General features: G+C 41.2%; 2 protein-coding genes across 5 annotated transcripts in view; one reads left to right on the top strand and one right to left on the bottom strand.

Moving 5' to 3' along the window:
• The window catches only part of tubgcp4 (tubulin gamma complex component 4), a 71,552-nt gene extending 61,989 nt beyond the window's left edge, over positions 1–9,563 (bottom strand). For both annotated transcript variants that reach the window (XM_061815762.1, XM_061815763.1), the window contains exons 1-5: positions 9,363–9,563; positions 7,754–7,882; positions 1,265–1,387; positions 1,141–1,194; positions 993–1,049 (exon numbers count right to left, since the gene is read on the bottom strand). In XM_061815762.1, coding sequence (XP_061671746.1) covers positions 993–1,049; positions 1,141–1,194; positions 1,265–1,387; positions 7,754–7,882; positions 9,363–9,440 — 441 coding nt within the window. In that variant the 5' untranslated portion in view covers positions 9,441–9,563. The remainder of the gene's footprint in view (positions 1–992; positions 1,050–1,140; positions 1,195–1,264; positions 1,388–7,753; positions 7,883–9,362) is intronic.
• Positions 9,564–9,637: 74 nt separating this feature from the next.
• cdkn2aip (CDKN2A interacting protein) lies at positions 9,638–18,193 on the top strand. 3 transcript variants are annotated; one of them, XM_061815764.1, is made up of 4 exons: positions 9,638–9,809; positions 10,117–10,366; positions 10,446–10,555; positions 16,763–18,193. In XM_061815764.1, the coding sequence occupies exons 1-4, from the start codon at positions 9,770–9,772 to the stop codon at positions 17,350–17,352; spliced, it is 990 nt and encodes a 329-aa protein (XP_061671748.1). In that variant the 5' UTR covers positions 9,638–9,769; the 3' UTR covers positions 17,353–18,193. The 3 variants fall into 3 exon arrangements, with proteins under 3 accessions (XP_061671748.1, XP_061671749.1, XP_061671751.1); XM_061815765.1 differs by having other exon boundaries at positions 9,763–9,876; XM_061815767.1 differs by lacking the exon at positions 9,638–9,809 and adding an exon at positions 9,921–9,950.
• The last annotated feature ends 1,041 nt before the right edge of the window (positions 18,194–19,234 follow it).

Below are 19,234 nucleotides of genomic sequence, written 5' to 3'. Positions count from 1 at the left end.
TGGTTAGATTAATGCCAAAAACATCTCTCTTGGTCTCATCAGGACTAAGAATCTTATTTCCCACCATCTTGGAGTCCTTCAGGTGTTTTGTTTGTTTTCTCAAGCAAACCCCATGAGGGCTTTCATATGTCTTGGACTGAAGAAATCTTTTACTCGGGCCACTCTGTCATAGAGCCCTGAGTGGTGGTGAGCTGCATTGAAGGCTGACTCTTTCCATCTTTCAACTGCATCTCTGGAGCTCAGCCCCAATGATTTTGGGGTTCTTCTTCATCCCTCTAAACAATGCTCTTCTACCTTATTTGCTCAGTTAGGCCAGCTATAGGAAGAGTTGTGATTGCCAAAAACATCTTCAATTTCAGCACAATAAAGGTCAATGTGCTCTTAGGAACCTTAAGTGCAGCAGACCCTTTTTTGCAAACTTGGCCTGATCTGTGCCTTGCCACAATTCTCTGTCATGATTCTCATTTGCTCTGATATGCACTGTGAGCTGTAATGTCTTATATAGAGTGTGGATGTACGAATTCAAGTCCAATCGGTACGATCAAACACAGCTGGACTCTAACGAAGATTTAGAACCGTCTCAAGGATAATCACATGAAATGAAGACAACCCGAATTAATGAAATAAGAGTGGCCCAGCAAAAAGTCTACATACTTATTGGTATGATGTTTCATTTTTTCTTTTTAATAACTCTGCAAACATAACAGTTCTGTTTTTCTGTCAATATGGGATCCTCTGTGTACATTATGAGGGGCAAAAAAATTAATGATTTTGGGAAATGACTTCTATATAACAAATGTTGCAAAATTTAATGGGGGCAGAATACTTTTTATACCCACTGTAATATGGAGGACTTTAGTCATCAGTTAATCTAATAAACAACATGGTCATTCAATCAAACTCACTGTCTGAATTTAGGTTTCAATTGCCATTATAAAACCATGCTTTTGACCTAGTATTGGACCTGTTTTAGGCAAGTAAACAATCCTTACCTTTTGTGATTTAATAGTCTCGACCACCACCATCACAGAGGGAAAAAGCAACTGAAACTTAATTTAGGAAAAGTACAGATGTAACAGTTTTTAAGCCTTATCTTTGTCAATATTTATTTACATTACTCACAGGGGGTTACACGCCTACCTGATCAAGCTTAAAATTCACATGAGATATTGTCAGGTGAGGATCAGTGAGGAACTGAAAAAGACAATTTAATTCACTGTCCGCTTGAATTTTATATTTTTATTTTATTTATTTATTTTTTTACCTCCTGCTCAAGGTCCAGAAGGGTCTGTCTGTATGGCTGCAGAATAGAATCCAACCCTGTACAGAATGCACGCAGGTATATCCCGTGAAGTCCCATCTGGCTACCCTGATTTGTAAGCTGTTCCTACAAAGAAAGTGTTCAGTGAGTTTGATTTTATGAAACAAACTGCACAAATGACATTGATCGTTAGAACGCTGTTATGACAAACTTTGGACAATTTACTTGACAGTTTTGACTAGGCAAATATGGATAGGGAAGCCAAATAATGGAGTCAGGTAAGAGCAATGATTTTAGAATAATGTAACAAGTAGAACGTAATCTCAAAAATATTTACTCAAGAAAATGTACGACAGTAGTCAGGGAGAAAACTACAAGCAGTCACTGTGATTTGACGGGCGAGATCACACCCGTGTGCCATCGTACTCTCAAATCTGTACAGTCGAGCACGAAAAATCACACGTGTAAAATGTGTGAGGAGTAGAAATACGTAGACATTCTCAGGGCACATGAAAACCAATCCAGCGCAATGAACCACAGCCTGATTTATATATTTATTTATTTTAACATAGAAGCACACTTCTCCTACTGGTTTACCTGACTCCGCCCCCCTTAGGCTCTTAAAGGGGTACACTCAGTTACAAACACCATCCACCCACACAGTCTGGGCTACATAGAGCATGCTGCTTGTGTTTACTCTCGATAATAATGGTAAAAGTAAAAAAAAAAAAAGAAGTGCTGTTGCTTTAATGTATGTCGGGGTACGTGAATAATAGAAGAAAAAGTGGTGAAACTGGACGAGATTCTCTTTTTTGAGTAAAAAAGTTCTGGTCTGAAGCCAAAGTACAAAGTACAGGATGAGATGGTGTATAATGTTAAAATTCCATCTTGGCACAGCCTGATCGAGGATGAAAGCACAGTCAATACAGTGCACAAAAAGCTAATTCTGCATTTTAAATAGAGGCAACATAACATTAACCTTAAAACTGTAGCATCATTCAGCTTTCAACATGCATTGCTAAAGGTATTCTGCAAGCAACAGTTCAGTTTTACACTAAGAAAAACAGACAGGGCTATAATTGCAGAGGAGGGACTGCATCAGGGATCAACTCTGAGCTCCTTCCTATTTTGTGTGGTAATGGATAGGCTGACAGATGATGTTAGATATTAGGTCCCCTTGAAAATGAAAGTTAGCCGAAGTAAAATAATATATATGTGTGTGTAAATGAGAGGGGTGGAATGGAAAGAGGGAGAGGAGATAGGGAGGTTGGAGAATGTCAAATACTTGGGGTCAACAATCCAGCGCAATGGTGAGTGTGGTAAGAAAATGAAGAAACTGATCCAGGCAGGTGAGAACAGCTGTCTGAAGGTGTCTGGTGTGTTATGTGTCAGTAGAGTATTTGCTAGGATGAAGGGCAAACTTTATAAAACACCAATGAGGCTTGCCATAATGAACAGATTAGAGAGGGTGGCATTGAAGAGACAACAGGATGCAGAGCAAGAGGTGGCAGAAATGTAGACGTTGAGGTTCTCTGTAGGAATGAAGAGGCTTGATAGGATTCGAAATGAGCTCATTACGGGGACACCCAATGTTAGATGTTTTGACGTTATAGTTATAGAGAGCAGACTTTGATGTTATGGACATGTCCAGAGGTGAGAGAGTGAGTACACTGGTAGAAGGGTGCTGAGGATGAAACTGCCAGGCAAAAGAGCGAGAGAAAGGCCAAAGATAAGGTAAATGGATGTTGTAACGGAAGAGATGAGGGCAGTCGGTGTGAGAGAGGAAGATCCAGGAGATAGGTTTAGATGGAAAAAGATGACACACTTTGGTGACCCCTCACGGGACAATCCAAAAGGATAAGAAAAAGAAGAGTCGCGAGCGGCATGTTGCAATGGAGTAAAAGTACTGTTTTTTCTTCACAGGTCCCCTGTTGGACGATTTGCTGTTTGCCTACCGAGTAAACAGGTTTGCAGATAATGCAGTCAAAATGGGATACACCTCATCCCAGAAGACCTCCATGGTGAAAGGACCTACTCGAGGATCCTGTTTGTGAACTTCAACTCTGCGTTCAATACCATCATTTCTGAACCTCATTCCTCCAAGCTTCTCCAGTTCAGCATCTTGCCTGCAATCTGCTAGTGGATTTACAACCTCCTGAGAGGCAGGACACAGCAAGTGAGTGTGGGGAGGCCACGTCATCTACAAGCATCATCAGCACCGGGGCGCTCCAAGGTTGTGTCCTCTTTCGGCTGCTCTTCTCTTTTGAAGTAAGAATAATTTTATTGTGTTGTTTTTCCATAATTAAAAGATGTTTCGCAATAGCTTCGTATATGTTTCGCAATAGCTTCGTATATGTTTCGCAATAGCTTTGTATAACCTAAAAGATCATCGCCATAGCTTTGTATAACCAGCAATGTCATAAAAAGACGTTTTTGTTATATATGATATTGAGCAACGCCATCTGTTGGTAACAAAGAATAGTGTGGCGTCAGGTGGGATGAATTGGCCACTCACCCCTCCTTCCGCACACGCTTAGAGTATAAAAGGAGGACTTTGGATACTCTCGGTAGAGTCTGCTGCGGGTTGCGTACGGACGCTCAGCCGGTATTGAAGCTGCTCTACCTGGAGTGTTGGCTCTCCCTCCTATTGGCGCACGGTAAGAGCTGGATATTCTTCTAAGAGCTGGTTGGATATTACTTAGCTTCATACCACGTGATTTGTGCTTGTGCTTGTGTTACCATTTCTGTGTGGGACCAATAAAGTGCCAATTGTTGGTAGCCAGAAGTGTGTCTTGTCTTCATTTCTGAGTGCCTATCTCCGACGAACCTATTAAAATTTGATACCGAACTCCTGAGCGAGGTATCAGAAATGTTTTAAAACATCTTTCAATACAAATGACTGCACCTTAACCCACCTGGCTGTCATACTCCTGAGTTTGCAGATGTCACCACAGTCATCGGTCTCATCTAACATTGTGACGAGACTGCATCTCAACAAGAAGTGGAGTTGCTGGAGCTCTGGTGCAGCTGACAAAATGCGAAGCTGAACACGCTCAAGAATCAAGAAATTATTGTGGGCTTCAAGGGATATTCTTTGTCACAACTTCCCCTCACGCTGTCAAACTACTTTGTGTCAATCACAGGGCACATTTGAACACCATCACTGAGCAGGAATAAATCCCACACTGCTCACACCAAAGTCAGGCGTGTGTACCGGTACACCTTCAGTGCCAACACAGAATAAAAACGTCTAAAAAAAAAATATATTCTCAGTAACAGCCTTCCCACCCTTGAGGACTTGAACACTCCCAGAACTAGGACAAAAGTAGACAAATTCCTCTTGGACCTCCACATCCTGGTCACCACCCCTTCCACCTCCTTCCCTCCAGTAGGCAATACTGAACAATGTAAACCGAAAACAAACAGAGATTCCAACAGCTTCTTCCAGACGTGTGATTTGAATGAAAAAAAAAGACTGAAAAATAGCCAGGTGTCTGGGGGCTGTAAGCATTATCAAAGGGTGATCACCAATTTTAACGTGCAAGTTTTATAAATTGTATTATGAATTAAATATATCCAGTACATCTACAAATAAAGGCTATTCTGTTTTCAAAATCTACACAATATGATCATTCATTATTTAGGTGCATACCTTTACCCCAAAAAATTACAAATTCAAATACAAATTCAACTAAGTAAACTACTAACTTGAATTCAGATTTACATCATGGCATGCAAGCCTGCTTTCGTAGCGTGTATATCGTATCCATTCAAAAACGTTTTTATTTCTATTTTTACTAAATGATTGAAATGCATGAAATTGACAACAATTATTAATGTCGTGTCCTTATCAGTAAATACAGGGGTGCTCAATGCGCCGATCATTATCGACCAGTCTTAAAGACATACACTCATAATTACAAATGTTACAGTACTTCCGAAGCCCATCAATGTGTTTTATAATGACAGCGAGACGAGCTAGACATGCTACCTATATTTACTTTAGATATTAATGGAGAAAGTTAAAAAATAAATGTTGTTGTTTTAAGATGCAATGACTGTCAGAGTATGTGAATAATAGAAGAAAAAGTGGTGAAACTGTATGAGATTTTCTCTTTTCCAAGTGGGAAAGGTCTGGTCTGAAGCCAAAGTAGAAAGTGCAGAATGAGATTCTGTGTAATTTTAAAATTCCACTTTGGCACAGCCTGATCGAGGATGAAAGCACAGACAATACAGTGCACATAAAGCTAATTGTGTGTGTGTGTGTGTGTGTGTGTGTATATATATATATATATATATATATATATATATATATATATATATATATATATGCTCGCAAATCTGCACAGTCAAGCACGAAAAATCACACGCGTAAAATTTGTTACGAGTCGAAAAAATAGATATTGAAAAATGTCACTTTTTTGTGTAGTCTTGACATTAATTTACGTATTTATTTAATAAATGTTGTTAACTAAACAAGCCTGCTCCAAAACAACCAGTCAGTATTCACCCGGAAACAGGAAATGGAATTTAACCGTACTGAGGATGTACGCAAGTTCGGCCAAAAACGCATGTTCAGAGTTGCTTCGCGTACTCAGATTTACGTTGAAAGTCATCAACAACATGTGAAAGGAAATTCTGTTACACCAGGGGTGCGCTCATTGCGTCGATCGCAAGGCAGTGTGACGGTTGTCAGTGTGAAAATAACCGATAAGCAACTTGAAATATGGATGGATGCAATAAAGTGTTCATAATTTCGCATATAAATCATTCTGGAGAGTAAGCCGCACCCCCAAACTATGAAAAAAACTGTGACTTATAGTCCGAAAAGTATGACTTATATAATACAACCCCCAACCCCAGTCTGTCTGTCTGTCCCTCCAGGCCACCAAAAGCGAGGCATCAGGCCATTTCGTTCTGTCACATGCCAAAGATGCGGGGGAGGATCCAAGTAAATGACGCCGAGACAACGGCATTATGTCCAGTGGGTTTTATTGCACGAGTTTCCGCACATGGTAACACAGTGCAAATCACTAACTCAGGGCACAACGAACTGGCCCTTTGCCAGTGACTAAAACTCCAACTTAAAAACACCATCTAATTACAGTAATAATATGAAACAACTGTGAGCGGTGACAGGTGTCACCGGCCAGGGCAGTGGCCATGGCCCTCTTGGCCGAGATCCAGCCTGGCTCATGACAGATCTGACAAACTTTATTTGAAGAAAAGTTAAAAGCAAAGTCAAAGTAAATCATAATCTCATACTTAATATAGTTAGATACTGAAACATTACCAGTGTTATATCCCAGAAATGTTTTCAGTGTAACTGAATTTTCTTTGACATGGCTCATGATGTTGATGACTTTCAACATAAATGTGCTCGCAGTATGTTAAGAAGCTCTGAACATGCGCTTGTGGCATCACTTCCCAACATGCTCAGTACGGTTAACTTGCATTACCTGTTTCCGGGTGAATACTGATTGTTTAGGAGCAGGCTTGTTTAGTTAACAACGTTTAAGAAATCAACACATATTGTAAATTAATACCAAAACTACACAAAATAAGCAACATATTTCAATATCTATTTTTTCTACTCGTAACAAATTTTAAGCGTGTGATTTTGTGTGCTCGACTGTGCCAAGTTTTAAGCGCGATCGAATCACAGTAATTGTAACATTATGTCTTAGATGAAGATCAGATCACATTTTATTATCAACTAATGTAGAAATTCATTCCACAGGAGCTCTTCAGTATTTTTTTTGTCATGTGGTTGTCCCTTGTGGGGACTGTTGACAGCAGCAGGATAACATTTGTTGAAAGAATGTTGGTGCTCGATTGTTGCACAGCAACTTGTGGCTCTTCAGCAGCATGTATGCAGCAACATCGTTTCTGATGTGGGGAACGTCAACATGGTTTTCCTCTTGCTGTTGCTTATTTTTTTCATCCTGATTGGGAGCGTTTTGGCAGGATAGGATTGATAGGCAGGACAAATTGACTGAAAATAAAAACTGCTGAAAAGCTTGTCGGTACGACCCTACTGGACTGGAGAATTAAGTCATTCTGTCTTTACATTTGTTAATCGCCAACAGATGCTGCACTTGCTTGTTTACTTTAAACTTGGCTTGCAGCAAACGTGGCTGACCTCATGCATTATCTGAAAGCAACATCTATGACACAGACTTGAGATCTCTTTGAGGTATAGTGGCTTCAAAAAACAAAGATCATGTATGCCTGGAGAAAATGTTAGTATATGATTGGATTATAGTTTTTGAGGTTTCTTTTTGTGTTTTTGAAGCTGCAAGCTTCTATGAAAATTTTCAATCCTCTGTATGTTCCACACGTTGGGGATTGACTATACAAACATCCCATACAGATACCCACAAAACTCTATAATTTTGTAATTTATTTATTAATGAATTGGTATTTAATTGGGGGACGTGGGTAAACTAAGCATACAGGCTGAATGTGTTGAGCTGGACTTCTGGAACTTACTTGTTGATGCACATGGCCAGTGTGATGCTCTATGAACTCCGTAAAGCGTATGTAATCCGAACCCAGTTTACAAAGACGACTAAGAACACTGATCTCACTGGGGTGAAGGAAGGGTAAGTCCTGGGACACCTGCAGGTACAAATTTCATGTTAGAAATCAGAATCAGCTTTAATGGCCAAGAGTGTAAAAAACACACAAGGCATTTTTCTCCGACAATCAGTGCTACCCTTGTACGGCATGCATAACAAAACAAGGAACAACATTGCTACAACAACAAGAGACATTTCTGTTTAAAGGAACTACTCCTTATAAGACGTGCGAGATGTAAAATCTATACATATAAGTGCCTTAACAATGTAAATTATGCAAAGGGAGCAGTTTAAAGTGACGAATCGTGCGGTCTACAAAATATTAAAAATAAATATAAAATATACATATAAAAATCTTAATATATATATATATATATATATATATATATATATATATCTCATGTGTCCGAGAAAGAGCACCCAATGTTGGACACGAGGTGGGGAGGACCTGCTATGCAGGGGAAAGACACCCTCAAGCCGGCCTGCTGCGTTCCAGTGGGTTGATAGAAAAATAAAGGCAAAACAAACAGAAAAAAGAAAAGAATAGAGAGAGAGAGAGAGAGAGAGAGAGAGAGAGAGAGAGAGAGAGAGAGAGAGAGAGAGAGAGAGAGAGAGAGAGAGAGAGAACCACCAGTGGCCGCTTGGGGGGGGGCGCCGCGCGCGAGGCAGGTCTGTCAGAGGGGTTTCGTGGGCCCGCAGGCCGCGGCGGCAGGTCTTTGCGCGCGCTGGGCCCTTCCCGTGGATCTCCTTGTCCGACATTGGGTGCTCATCCTCGGACACACCATATATATATTTCTTTTTTTTTTTAGTATGTATATTTTATACTTATTTTTAAATATTTTGTAGACCGCACGATTCATCACTTTAAACTGCTCCCTTTGCACAATTGACAGTGTTAAGGCACTTATATGTATAGATTTTACATCTTGTACGTCTTAAAAGGAGTAGTTCCTTTAAACAGAAATGTCTCTTGTCGTCCGCACGCTACGACTACCGGAACCCGGCGCCGCGTCGGCCGACACAATTAAAGTTCGACCAACTCCATGAGGCAGGGGTCTCCCCCCTTCCCCCCCCCCCCCCACCTCGTGTCCGACATTGGGTGCTCATCCTCGGACACACCATTGCGCATCACCCGGCCTCCGCCTCCAGAGTAAGCGCCAGCACAACCAGGGTGCTGCAAGCCCGCTTGTGGGTTTCCTCCACCCGCATAAAATGTGTGCAGAATGTGAGTGAGTGAGTGTCCTAACATGGCGCAAGGCAGAAACATCGTAGGTACGCTGATCAATAATTTAAGAAAACACAGCTTCAATAGCTCAATGTGTTTTCAGACATCGTGAAAATGCTGATCTAAACTAAAATTCATGCCGAAACACTGAAAACAACTAAATGACAGTTCTTCTTAAAGTGCCATTCATACATCCACTAATAGTTGTTCTTGAAGACCACTGTTCAACAACGTGCATCAAACACCGATTGCATAAGCGCAAACACACGTCAATAAAAGCAGTGTTCCGTTTTACCTGTAAACCTGTTCGTTTATTCCATGTGAAAATGGTCCCCGGGTATCCACTCAATGCCAACAACAATTCGTGAATCATCTTAGTTCTAGTTGCCCAAAAATAAATGAAAGTCTACTCCAAGACTGTCTGCAACCATCAAAACAAACAACGGCCCGATTTGTCGCATGATGATGACGTTTAGGACCAAAGTATGGTGGGACGTCTTAGCAACTTATTAGTTTGAAACCATATATGTACTTCATTTTTCGTTTGGTTTTCGTTGCATTCCACCGATTTAAAAAGCTATTTGTAAAAACTCAAATGTTCACTTGACTTTCGTGAACCTGTTGCTATCCCCACTGTCGTTGGGAATAGTAGTTTTTTACCGAAACGGAAACGTTTCATGACTGCGTCATCATCAGTCGGTCATGCAGTTCCGACTAGCAGCATCTTGCAACAGAAAGCTTGGTAATTTGATAGAAGTTGTAAAACAAAAAAAATGGTTGCAAAATCTTGATGATGATTATTCGACGTGGTTAGTTTGCAATTTGTATTAATTACAGCCCATGTGTTTTTATTTATAAGCGCAGCTCGTCCTAATTGTGTAAGGTTAGCAGTTTCAATGAGTCTGGTAGTTATTTTAAATACATCAGCGAATTTAGCTTTCAAAAAGACAAGATAGTCGGATGTGATGATAAGAGCGCATTGTGTTATCCACCCAACTCTTAAGGATTCTTAACATATGGGTAACATCTTGTGTTATTTTAAATTGCAGGTATGGCGCAGGTGAAAACAGAGGACAGCTCAATTGGGGAGTACCGAGCCCAGAAACGAGACGTTGTCCAGTGGGTCGACACGTTTAGGGGCTTTTGTGAGAACAACAAACAGTGGTTGGCTCGAAGAGAGTTCATTCTGAAAAACATGGACGCATACCCTACAGTGCAACCCGGAGTCTCCAACAACAGTCTGGACAAGTTGCTGTCCCTCTCCATGGTCTGGGCGAACCATGTTTTCCTCGGCTGCAGGTAGGACACACAACACTGGAGCGAGCACATTGAGAAAGGGCATTGCAAACTTGAGGCTGAATGTCTTTAATTTTCTAAGCTATCCAGCAGCTGTGATGGACAAGATCAAAGTGATGGGTGAAGGAATAATTGTCCAAGATACTCCAGTTCATAAAACTACACACAAAGAAAAATGTAGATCCCAATTAGGTAAGACAGACTTCATTTAAAATCAAATTTTGCAGATGTTGATTGTTGTGTCCCAAATTATCACTACAGTATTTCGGTTGGTGATGAAGATTTACTCACTAAGAAATTAGGAATATCAGTTGTAAAAGTGGAGGAGTATTTAAAAGCGCATTTTACACTTTGGGTAGTTGTAATCATTTTTCATAATAGAACATTTGGAACAACAACATAATTGTACAATACTTTCACGAGTAGAGACCCAGTAACATGAGCAAAGTAATATAATTTTTTTTATATAGTGTACGTTTTCCAAGAGCATTCAGGAACATTTTAGCTGAAGACCATGGCAAAATGACATAATCAGTATGCTTGTAAAGAATAAATACTGCAAAAGGAAAACTTAAAATTAAGAAGTATCTGAAAGCCTTGGGAGGCAGGTACACGTTTTAAGTCATGTGTAGTGTAGCTTACTTGCCTGTACCGCTAATGGATGTGACAGACACAAAATACCTAAAAACATCGAGTGATCCTGAATTAGTTATTAAAACTTAAATTACCATTTAAAACATTTCCCAAGTGTCTTCAAATTTCTATGGCATGCTGTCATCAAAATATCCCAAAGAATTTTGGGCCTTAATTTCTCCTGTATAATGCACAAAATTTTCTAAAAATATATTCAGTCGATAGAGCGCATTATATTTACTTATAGATTAAAAAGAAAATGTATCCCATTGTATCGTCGTATACAGGTACATAAGGTGGTTAAAAAATGATATACATTTACATTTCAATGTGATATTCAATGTCTTATGTTACATTTATATGTATTACAATAATGTGCGTAGCCAACCCAAGATTCCTGACCTCGTGGAAGTTTGCCATTTTACGATCATTAGCGTAGCATATTTGCTGCCAATGCACCAAACATCAGAAACGGCAGCTCGTGAGTTTGTTTTAACTCAAACTTCTTCTTTTCCTTTCGGCTTATCCCCTTAGGGGTCGCCACAGCGTGTCATCTTAAATTAAGACAACAAAAATGTCGACTACAATGGCTAGTTAGACAGCCGCTTTGAAAAGAAAAGTGTCATCAGTCCTGCTGAAGAAGTGGGCAACTGCGAAGCAGCGGGGCAGTTCAAAGTGGCTGAATCGAATGTGAGATTGTGGTGGAAGACAAAGGGGAAAATAATCCATCAAAAAGCACATGGAACAGTTTTAAAATGTGGGAGAGTTGCGCAGTTCCCAATAATGGAGGAAGAGTATGGCGTCAGGTCGCTATGAAAACAACAAGGGCTCAAACTTCATAAAAACGAGCGTGATGGAAACATTAAAAAAAGCGGGAGGGCGCAAACAATGGAGCTTTCCGATGGTGATCTTAAGCTCCGCCCTCTTAGACATGTCCCACTGGCTTCTAAAATGGCGATTGAACAGAATATATCTGAAGTCAATTCTCTATCTCGTATTCTAGATAATATTGGGGTATATTTTTTGCCAAATGCGTCAGACTTGTCCAAGAGAGTTCTACAGAGAGGTCTCAACTATTTCACGCAAGGATATGTACACGGAATTAATATTTTGGACGGAGCAGGACGCAATGTCAGAGTTATAGCGAAATGTTGGCGATTGATGCAAAAACATTTGACGCCTCACAAACTTTATATTAAAATCCAACAGGATAAAATAGTGGAATCGTACTGGACATGTAAAGCAGGGTGAGTATTTTTTACTTGGAAAGATCACAAGTAATATCATTAATCCAACAGCATAAAATAGTGGAATCGTACTGGACATGTAAAGCAGGGTGAGTATTTTTTACTTGGAAAGTAATATCATTTTAGTCTTTATAAGTGAGTGGGAGTATTCATTTGACTTGGCTCATAATCGAACCCAGTGGTCTGTCTTAAAAGTCTGATGTGATAAAATAGGCAAATAGACATTTCTCTTGCATGACATCGCGTATTTACGTATCCCTAACCGACTCTTTGGCATAAAACATTACACACTTCATTCAGCAGGTCAGTAATACACTAACAAAGTGAAAGTTGTTCTCCTCCAATGTATAAAGCACTGATAATAATTCAATCAAACTCTAATTAAACAAAGATGCTTCTCCGTCACTTACCTTCGAAGATACAGCCTTGTGTTTGTTGATATTGTCCACATTTAGTTGTACGTGCGGTCTTCTGCAAGCTTTAATCCATCGTAGACACTTCGTCATCTGTGTTTTAGGCTTTGGAAAATGAATCAACCTGGCCCCTTGTAACCTAGCAAGATATCGTTCAACATAATTCCACGTTCCCCTAGCGCATCTGAGAACCATTTTCTTCGTAACATTAATTTTTCCAAGCGCACGCTACTGACAACCTGCATTGGGGGCGTGTCAAGCCAGGGGTTATGACAATGCGGCTATCCGATTGGCTATTATTGTACGAGTGATTGACAGGTCAGAAAGGTCCATTAAAAAGCTACGTAGTTTGACCTCTCATTGTTTTGATAGCGACTTAACGCCATAGAAGAGCTGCTACAGATTTTAGCCAAACAAAGGGCAAGAGGCTGCACTATTGTCAATGTGGAGCTTCGCCTCAAAGCCCCGACAATGATGAGGAATTAAGGGAACCAAGACTCTTGGGATTCAAAAAATGTTTCCTCTTAAACACCATGGATGGCACAGAGGATGACATGCTGTACGAGGAAGATGGGGTCACTGTACATGATGAAATGCAGGAGGCACTAGAACTGGACTAAGTCATCAATGATGAATTCCACAGCGATGGACCAAAGGTAGCTATTATGGATCCTTTTCAGATTGGAGATGAGTCAGATGCTTCTTTTGAAGGCTTGGCCAAGAATGTGTAATGTAGTGGATAAACTGTACTATGCACAAATGTTTTATGACAAATATTTAATGCAATCTCCACAAAGTTCAAGTTAAATTGTTCATCTACTTCAGACTGTAATATGTGTTCTCAACAATATTAATAAAATGTTATGCCATCATTGAGCATTTATTTTAGTTTGGTTGAGGGATTTTGTTCTAAAAATTATAGGGACAAGGACAAGCATGTCCTGTGGCCTGTCCCGAGATAGATATTACTGCTACATCAGCACATGCACAAAGATTTTTATTAATGATTGTTGTACAGACCTGCACGGTGGATCAGCTGGTAAACCGTTAGCCTCACAGTTCGGAGGTCCCGGGTTCAATCCCCGACCCGCCTGTGTGGAGTTTGCATGTTCTCCCCATGCCTGCGTGGGTTTTCTCCGGGCACTCCGGTTTCCTCCCACATTCCAAAAACATGCATTAACATTAATTGGACACTCTAAATTGCCCCTAGGTGTGATTGTGAGTGCGGTTGTTTCCATGTGCCCTGCAGGCTGGCAACCAGTTCACGGTGAACTTTGCCTCCTGCCCATTGACAGCTGGGATAGGCTCCAGCACTCTCCACAACCCTCGAGAGGGTAGGCAGCAAAGAAAATGTCACAAACAATAAGAGTACAAATCTAGCAAAATCGAAAAACAAATAATTCCTAATATTTTGAGCATATTGGTGGCGCACAATGAACATTTATATAAGGGCTTTCCTGATTTTTTTTTTTTTTTTTTTTGGTTAACTTTGGGGATACGCATTATACTACAGGACGCGTTATATACAATCGTATAAGGTAACCCTTTACACACTACGTTTCTTGTCTTGCTTAACTTAGCCTGGTTTTGACAGGAGCTTGATTGATTTAACTTGTCACAGGCAGTGTGCATGTTGAACATTTGTGAAACTTTGTAAAATCTTAATGTTATGAATGGAATACAGTGGTACCTCTACTTACGAACGTCTCTAGCAACAAAAAATTCAGGTTACGAAACGCCTCCTGGCAGGGTTCGCACGCGACCCTAAAAGTCCCTAAAAACCCCTAAATTTTCGAAAGTGGATTTAGGGGCTCTTAAAAGTCCTTAAAAATCCGCGAAAACCGGTCAAGCCCCTAAAAAGGCCTTAAATTTAAAAAAAAAAAAAAGGCAAAGGGAGGAGCTCTACCACCAAAATTCTCCCTAAAAAAAAAAAAAAAAAATATCTTTTATTTAAAAAAAAAAATAGCAATCCGTCTGGCGTCCAAAACAGCCGGAAATTGTCAACGGAAGTCACCGTGTTGACAACTAGTCGCCATCTTGTCGATATTCCATTGTTTGTTTCCATGAGTAGGCATTTCACTTCGTCTTCGTTACGACGTAGCGTAGTTCTTTCATCGATCCAACTTGTATCATGGGGAAGGGCATTTTTCAATATGCTTGGGTTGAAAGTAAGAAGTTTGGGAATTGGGTTCGTCGAGATCCAAAAGATCGGCATATGTTTTACTGCCATCTGTGTAAGCAGAGTTACCAGCTTGAAAAGATGGGCGTCAAAGCGCTGGAGTCGCACCAGAAAAACAGGAGACACGCTGATTTGGCAAAGACTCTCTAATCTTCTGTTGGTATGAATCTGTTTTTAAATATCAAGATAGTGAAGCATCAACTTCAGGCAGTGGAACTGCCAGTGCATGCGCACCGACAGTTGTCCAGTCATCGACTTCAACCAGCCAGAAGTCAGGCTTTATGAATGTAGTTCAATACATGAAGAATAGACTCGTTAAAGGCAGAGATCGTGTGGACTTTAAAAGTGATATGCAGCCATGACAGTTACAAATCTTGTGAAAATAATTCTAAAGTGTTTACAGTCACGTTCCCAGACAGTGACATTGCTAAAAACTACCACTGTTGGGAAAGGAAGACTTCGTACCTGGCTACATTTGGCATCGCTGCCCACTTTTCATCTCTACTGCCTCAAAGCCAAAAAAGTCAGAATAGAGACTGACATATCTACGCTTATTGAGAAGGCTCACAGGCTGTGTGAGGAGGCAGAAGAAATGTAAAATGTGCTTCTACTTGCAAAAAATTAGCGTGACAAAACGACTTACGGAACAGATCAATTTCGTAAGTCAGGTACCACTGTCGTCCCCTCCTTGGGTCGTCACCATATTGTGGTGTGTGTCCCAATGATCCAAGGAGCTAAGTTGTCTGAGGCTTCACGCCCTTGGTGAGGTCATGCATGGGAAACGGGTCCTAGGTGAGCGACCACACCAAGCACGGCTCCAAAAGCCCTATGATGAATACAATAACTAGACATAGGTTTCCCTTGCCTGGATGCGGGACACTGAGACCCCCCTCTGGAGTCAGCCCTGGAGTTGGGGCTCTATGGCAAGCGCCTAGTGGCCGGGCCTGCACCCATAGATGCCAGCCGGGCCGAAAGGGTTATGTGGGTCCCACTTCCCATGGGGTCGGGTGCAGTGCGACCTGGGCAGTGGCCAACGGCAGGAGCCTTGACAACCCGATCCCTGTCTGCAGAAGCTGGCTCTAGGAACATGGAATGTCATCACTTTGGGAGGAAAGGAGGCTGAATTGGTGTGGAAGGTTGAGAAGTTCTGACTATATATAGTCACCTCCACACGCAGCTTGGGCTCTCGGACAAGTTCTCTAGAGAGCATTTGGACTTCCTTCCACTCTCGAGTTGCTCAAGGTGAGATGTGCCAGGCAGGTGTAGGTATACTTATTGCCCCCGGCTCGCCACCTGTATATTTCTGTTCACCCGGATAGATGAGAGGGTTGCCTCCCTCTGCCGTTGGGCGGGGGGGACAGATCCTGACTGTTGTTTGTGCTTATGGACACAACAGCAGTTTAGAGTACCCAAAGTTTCTGGAGAGGATCCTGGAGAGTGGAGTCACTGGAGACTCCATTGTTCATGTTGGGGACGTCGCTGGTCACGTGGGCAATGACAGTGAGACCTGGATGTGATGCAGACTTTATATCCCTCCATTGTAGTAAAGAAGGAGCTAAGCCAAAAGGCGAATTTAAGAGAAAATGCTACTCAATACTAACGAAACCTATGTAAATGTTTGACCTCAAAGAAAATGAGAAAATTATTTTCAGAAATTGTCGCTCTCGTTATTTTTTAATTTAACAAAATGAAATAATTTTGTTGTTCCTGACTGACCTCAAACAGGACAGATTTAGTCTGATTTAACTAAAGACAGTGAGATAAGAACTGAAATATTTTTGCACTGTGTATGTAAACTTATGGCTTCAACTGTAGGATTTCAGCTTTTACATTCACACAGTATTTCTGTGTTTACATGCTCACAAGTGAAGTTGCAGTGTGTTGCCTCATTAAGTGTTGTTTCTCTCTCCTTGCTCATTTTGTAAAGGTGGTCCAGATGACAGCTGTGCAAAAGGAGCCCGATACGCTCCTAATGAGCCCGATGGTCGACCAGCCGGGAAAACATCCACTCGAATTATGAATCAGAAATCGGGGCCGGCTCTGCAGGCCCCAGCTGAGCACCAGCCTTTCTTCAATCGCCTCTACAAGGCCGTCGCCTGGAAGTTGGTCTCAGCGGGGGGTTTCGGGCCCAACCTGGACCATTTCGAAATACTTTGTAGCTGCGTGGAGTCATGCAAGCGGACTCTGACGTGCGTCTTTGTGCCACTCCAGGACATCACCGGCCTCCCCGCAGGTCGCACACAGAAGGAAGGCCACGTGTGCGAAATTCGCTGCCAGACTGTCTACATGGGTACAGGCTACGGGCGTGATGAGGCTGCTGCTAGAGCCATGGCTTCCAAAGAAGCCTTGAAAGTGTTTCAAGGGAGGAAAGTGACAGTAAAGATTGCCAGACGGCGGTACAAAGGGAGGGATGTGGAGGATTTAATGTTGCTGGATGAGCAGCCTCGAAGTCAGGGCTTCCCCCCAGCGCTCAGCTACCCTTTTCAGGATGAGTCTGCGGGGGATGCTTTTTTGTAGCTTGGACCAGTTTGGGAATGGAACATTAGAATTTACTGAATGATGCACCGAAGAAGGACAGATTGGTTTTGGGACCACACCTGTGAGCATGCCTCACATAGACTTTGATTTCATTGTACAATTATAAGGCATTAGATCATCAAGAGCTGGCAGTTTCACATTTTGCAAATATGCACTTTTTCGAGCCAGGCCAAAATCACATGTTGAGAGCCTACTTCTCCTCAAGTTACCAACTTGCTTTCTTGGGATAAGGATCCCCACAGTAACAGTTTTACAACTACCAAATATTTATGTTCTGAAAATGATCAAATTCATTGTATGGTCCATGGTATTTTCTTGTCTCTTTCACACACAAAAATATAAATAAAACCATCAGACTGCAGTGAAAATGATCGTGACATGGTCACTATTCCCGGCCATGTTTGTTTGAAAAATAACTCAAAAAAGGAATAAGATTAATCGCGATAGTTGGACTTTTCCTCCTTTCTCAAAGGTAGTTGTTGTAACTTGTTGCTCTGTGTTGAAGTTTGACCATTAGATATTTGACATCGAAATTTGCATCACTACCCTTGGTTTTATTTCATGGGTTTGATCTTATTTTAAGCATATTTTCTCAGCTTCTTAAATACTTCACATGTTGTTTGTATGATGTCCCCTCCTATATATTACTTCTTCATTATCATTGTAATACTGGATTTGTATTAATTTAATTCATTTGTTTTCAGATGTGAAGGTTAGATACTGCTGTGTGGGTTTTTTTTTCCCATTTGGATTGATATTGAAAAGCAGGTGTTAGGTGTTACTATAGTTTTAATTTTAACATGAACACTTGAAAATGTTCTCCCTGTGCCTGTGTGGGTTTTCTCTGAGCTCTTTAGTTTCCTCCCACAACCCTAATTGGAGACTCACAATTCCCCTTAAGTGTGATTGTGAGTGCGAATGGTTCTTTTATTTGTGCCCTTTGAATGGGTGGCGACCAGTTCAGGGTGTACACTGCCTCCTGCCTGATGATAGCTGGGATAGGCTCCAGCACTCCCGCAATCCTTGTGAGGGTAAGCAGCAAAGAAAATGAATGGATGAAAGCTCAACCAAGTGTCATTAGTGGTTTTAGAATGCATCAATGCCTTCTGTTCTCGTTCCTCACCAAATAAATGTCACTCAATCTCCAATTCTATTTAAGTGGTAAGCAGATGAGACTGAGTCACCAGTCAGTCTCTGTACATTTTATTTAAAATCTGTCTGCTTTGACTCTCAACCAAATTGAGTTTTACATACTACGCATTTTTTGAAATCATAATTGTTTCATTGCTAATGAATTGCCACATCTCTTTGAAAGCATTGCATTACATTGACAAAGCACACTGGGTCCACAAGAGAAAAGCTATACGGATAACCTCCACATGGCCAGTTTTCGGGGCACCTTGGTGGGGCTGGTGGATCCCTTGGTTTGAGCGGTGTCCCGTCCACCTGGCCCCTCATGGGTGGTCACCTGGACCGAACCCTGTCTGAGTGGGGTGGGGTCCTCAGCCCCCACAGTGGCGGCACAGCAATTATGGGACACTTCTAATGGTTATTGTGCATCCGAAACAAAGGCCATTCACTTGCATGTGTCTGCAGACACACACCTCTGGGACTTACAGTATCCAGGGTGTGTGGCCACTCACTAATTGCAACAAATAACTGTGAATTTCTTAAGTTATCCCTTCACACTTTTGACCTCCAGATGTTTATTATTTACATAACCACTCCGACTAGACTTGTACACTCTTTGTTCAACTGAATGACTGTAATTCTCAACAAATATCCACCAGTATACTCATCTAAAGCACGTTAAAGGTCTTTTATTTTTTTTTTTTTTTTTATTGAATACTATGTAACAGCA

Source organism: Syngnathoides biaculeatus, chromosome 3 (genome assembly GCF_019802595.1).
Source record: "Syngnathoides biaculeatus isolate LvHL_M chromosome 3, ASM1980259v1, whole genome shotgun sequence".
Lineage (NCBI taxonomy): Eukaryota > Metazoa > Chordata > Actinopteri > Syngnathiformes > Syngnathidae > Syngnathoides > Syngnathoides biaculeatus.
Note: the sequence above shows the minus strand (reverse complement) of the source record. Positions and strands in the feature narration are given on the sequence as shown.

What these genes read in the sequence shown, in the direction of transcription:
- cdkn2aip (XM_061815764.1), top strand. Translation starts at nt 9,770, where the DNA reads ATGCAGTTCCGACTAGCAGCATCTTGCAACAGAAAGCTTG. An exon ending in ATCTTGCAACAGAAAGCTTG is followed by an intron (nt 9,810 to 10,116) that starts GTAATTTGATAG and finishes TTTAAATTGCAG; the next exon opens with GTATGGCGCAGGTGAAAACA. An exon ending in AAAATGTAGATCCCAATTAG is followed by an intron (nt 10,556 to 16,762) that starts GTAAGACAGACT and finishes CATTTTGTAAAG; the next exon opens with GTGGTCCAGATGACAGCTGT.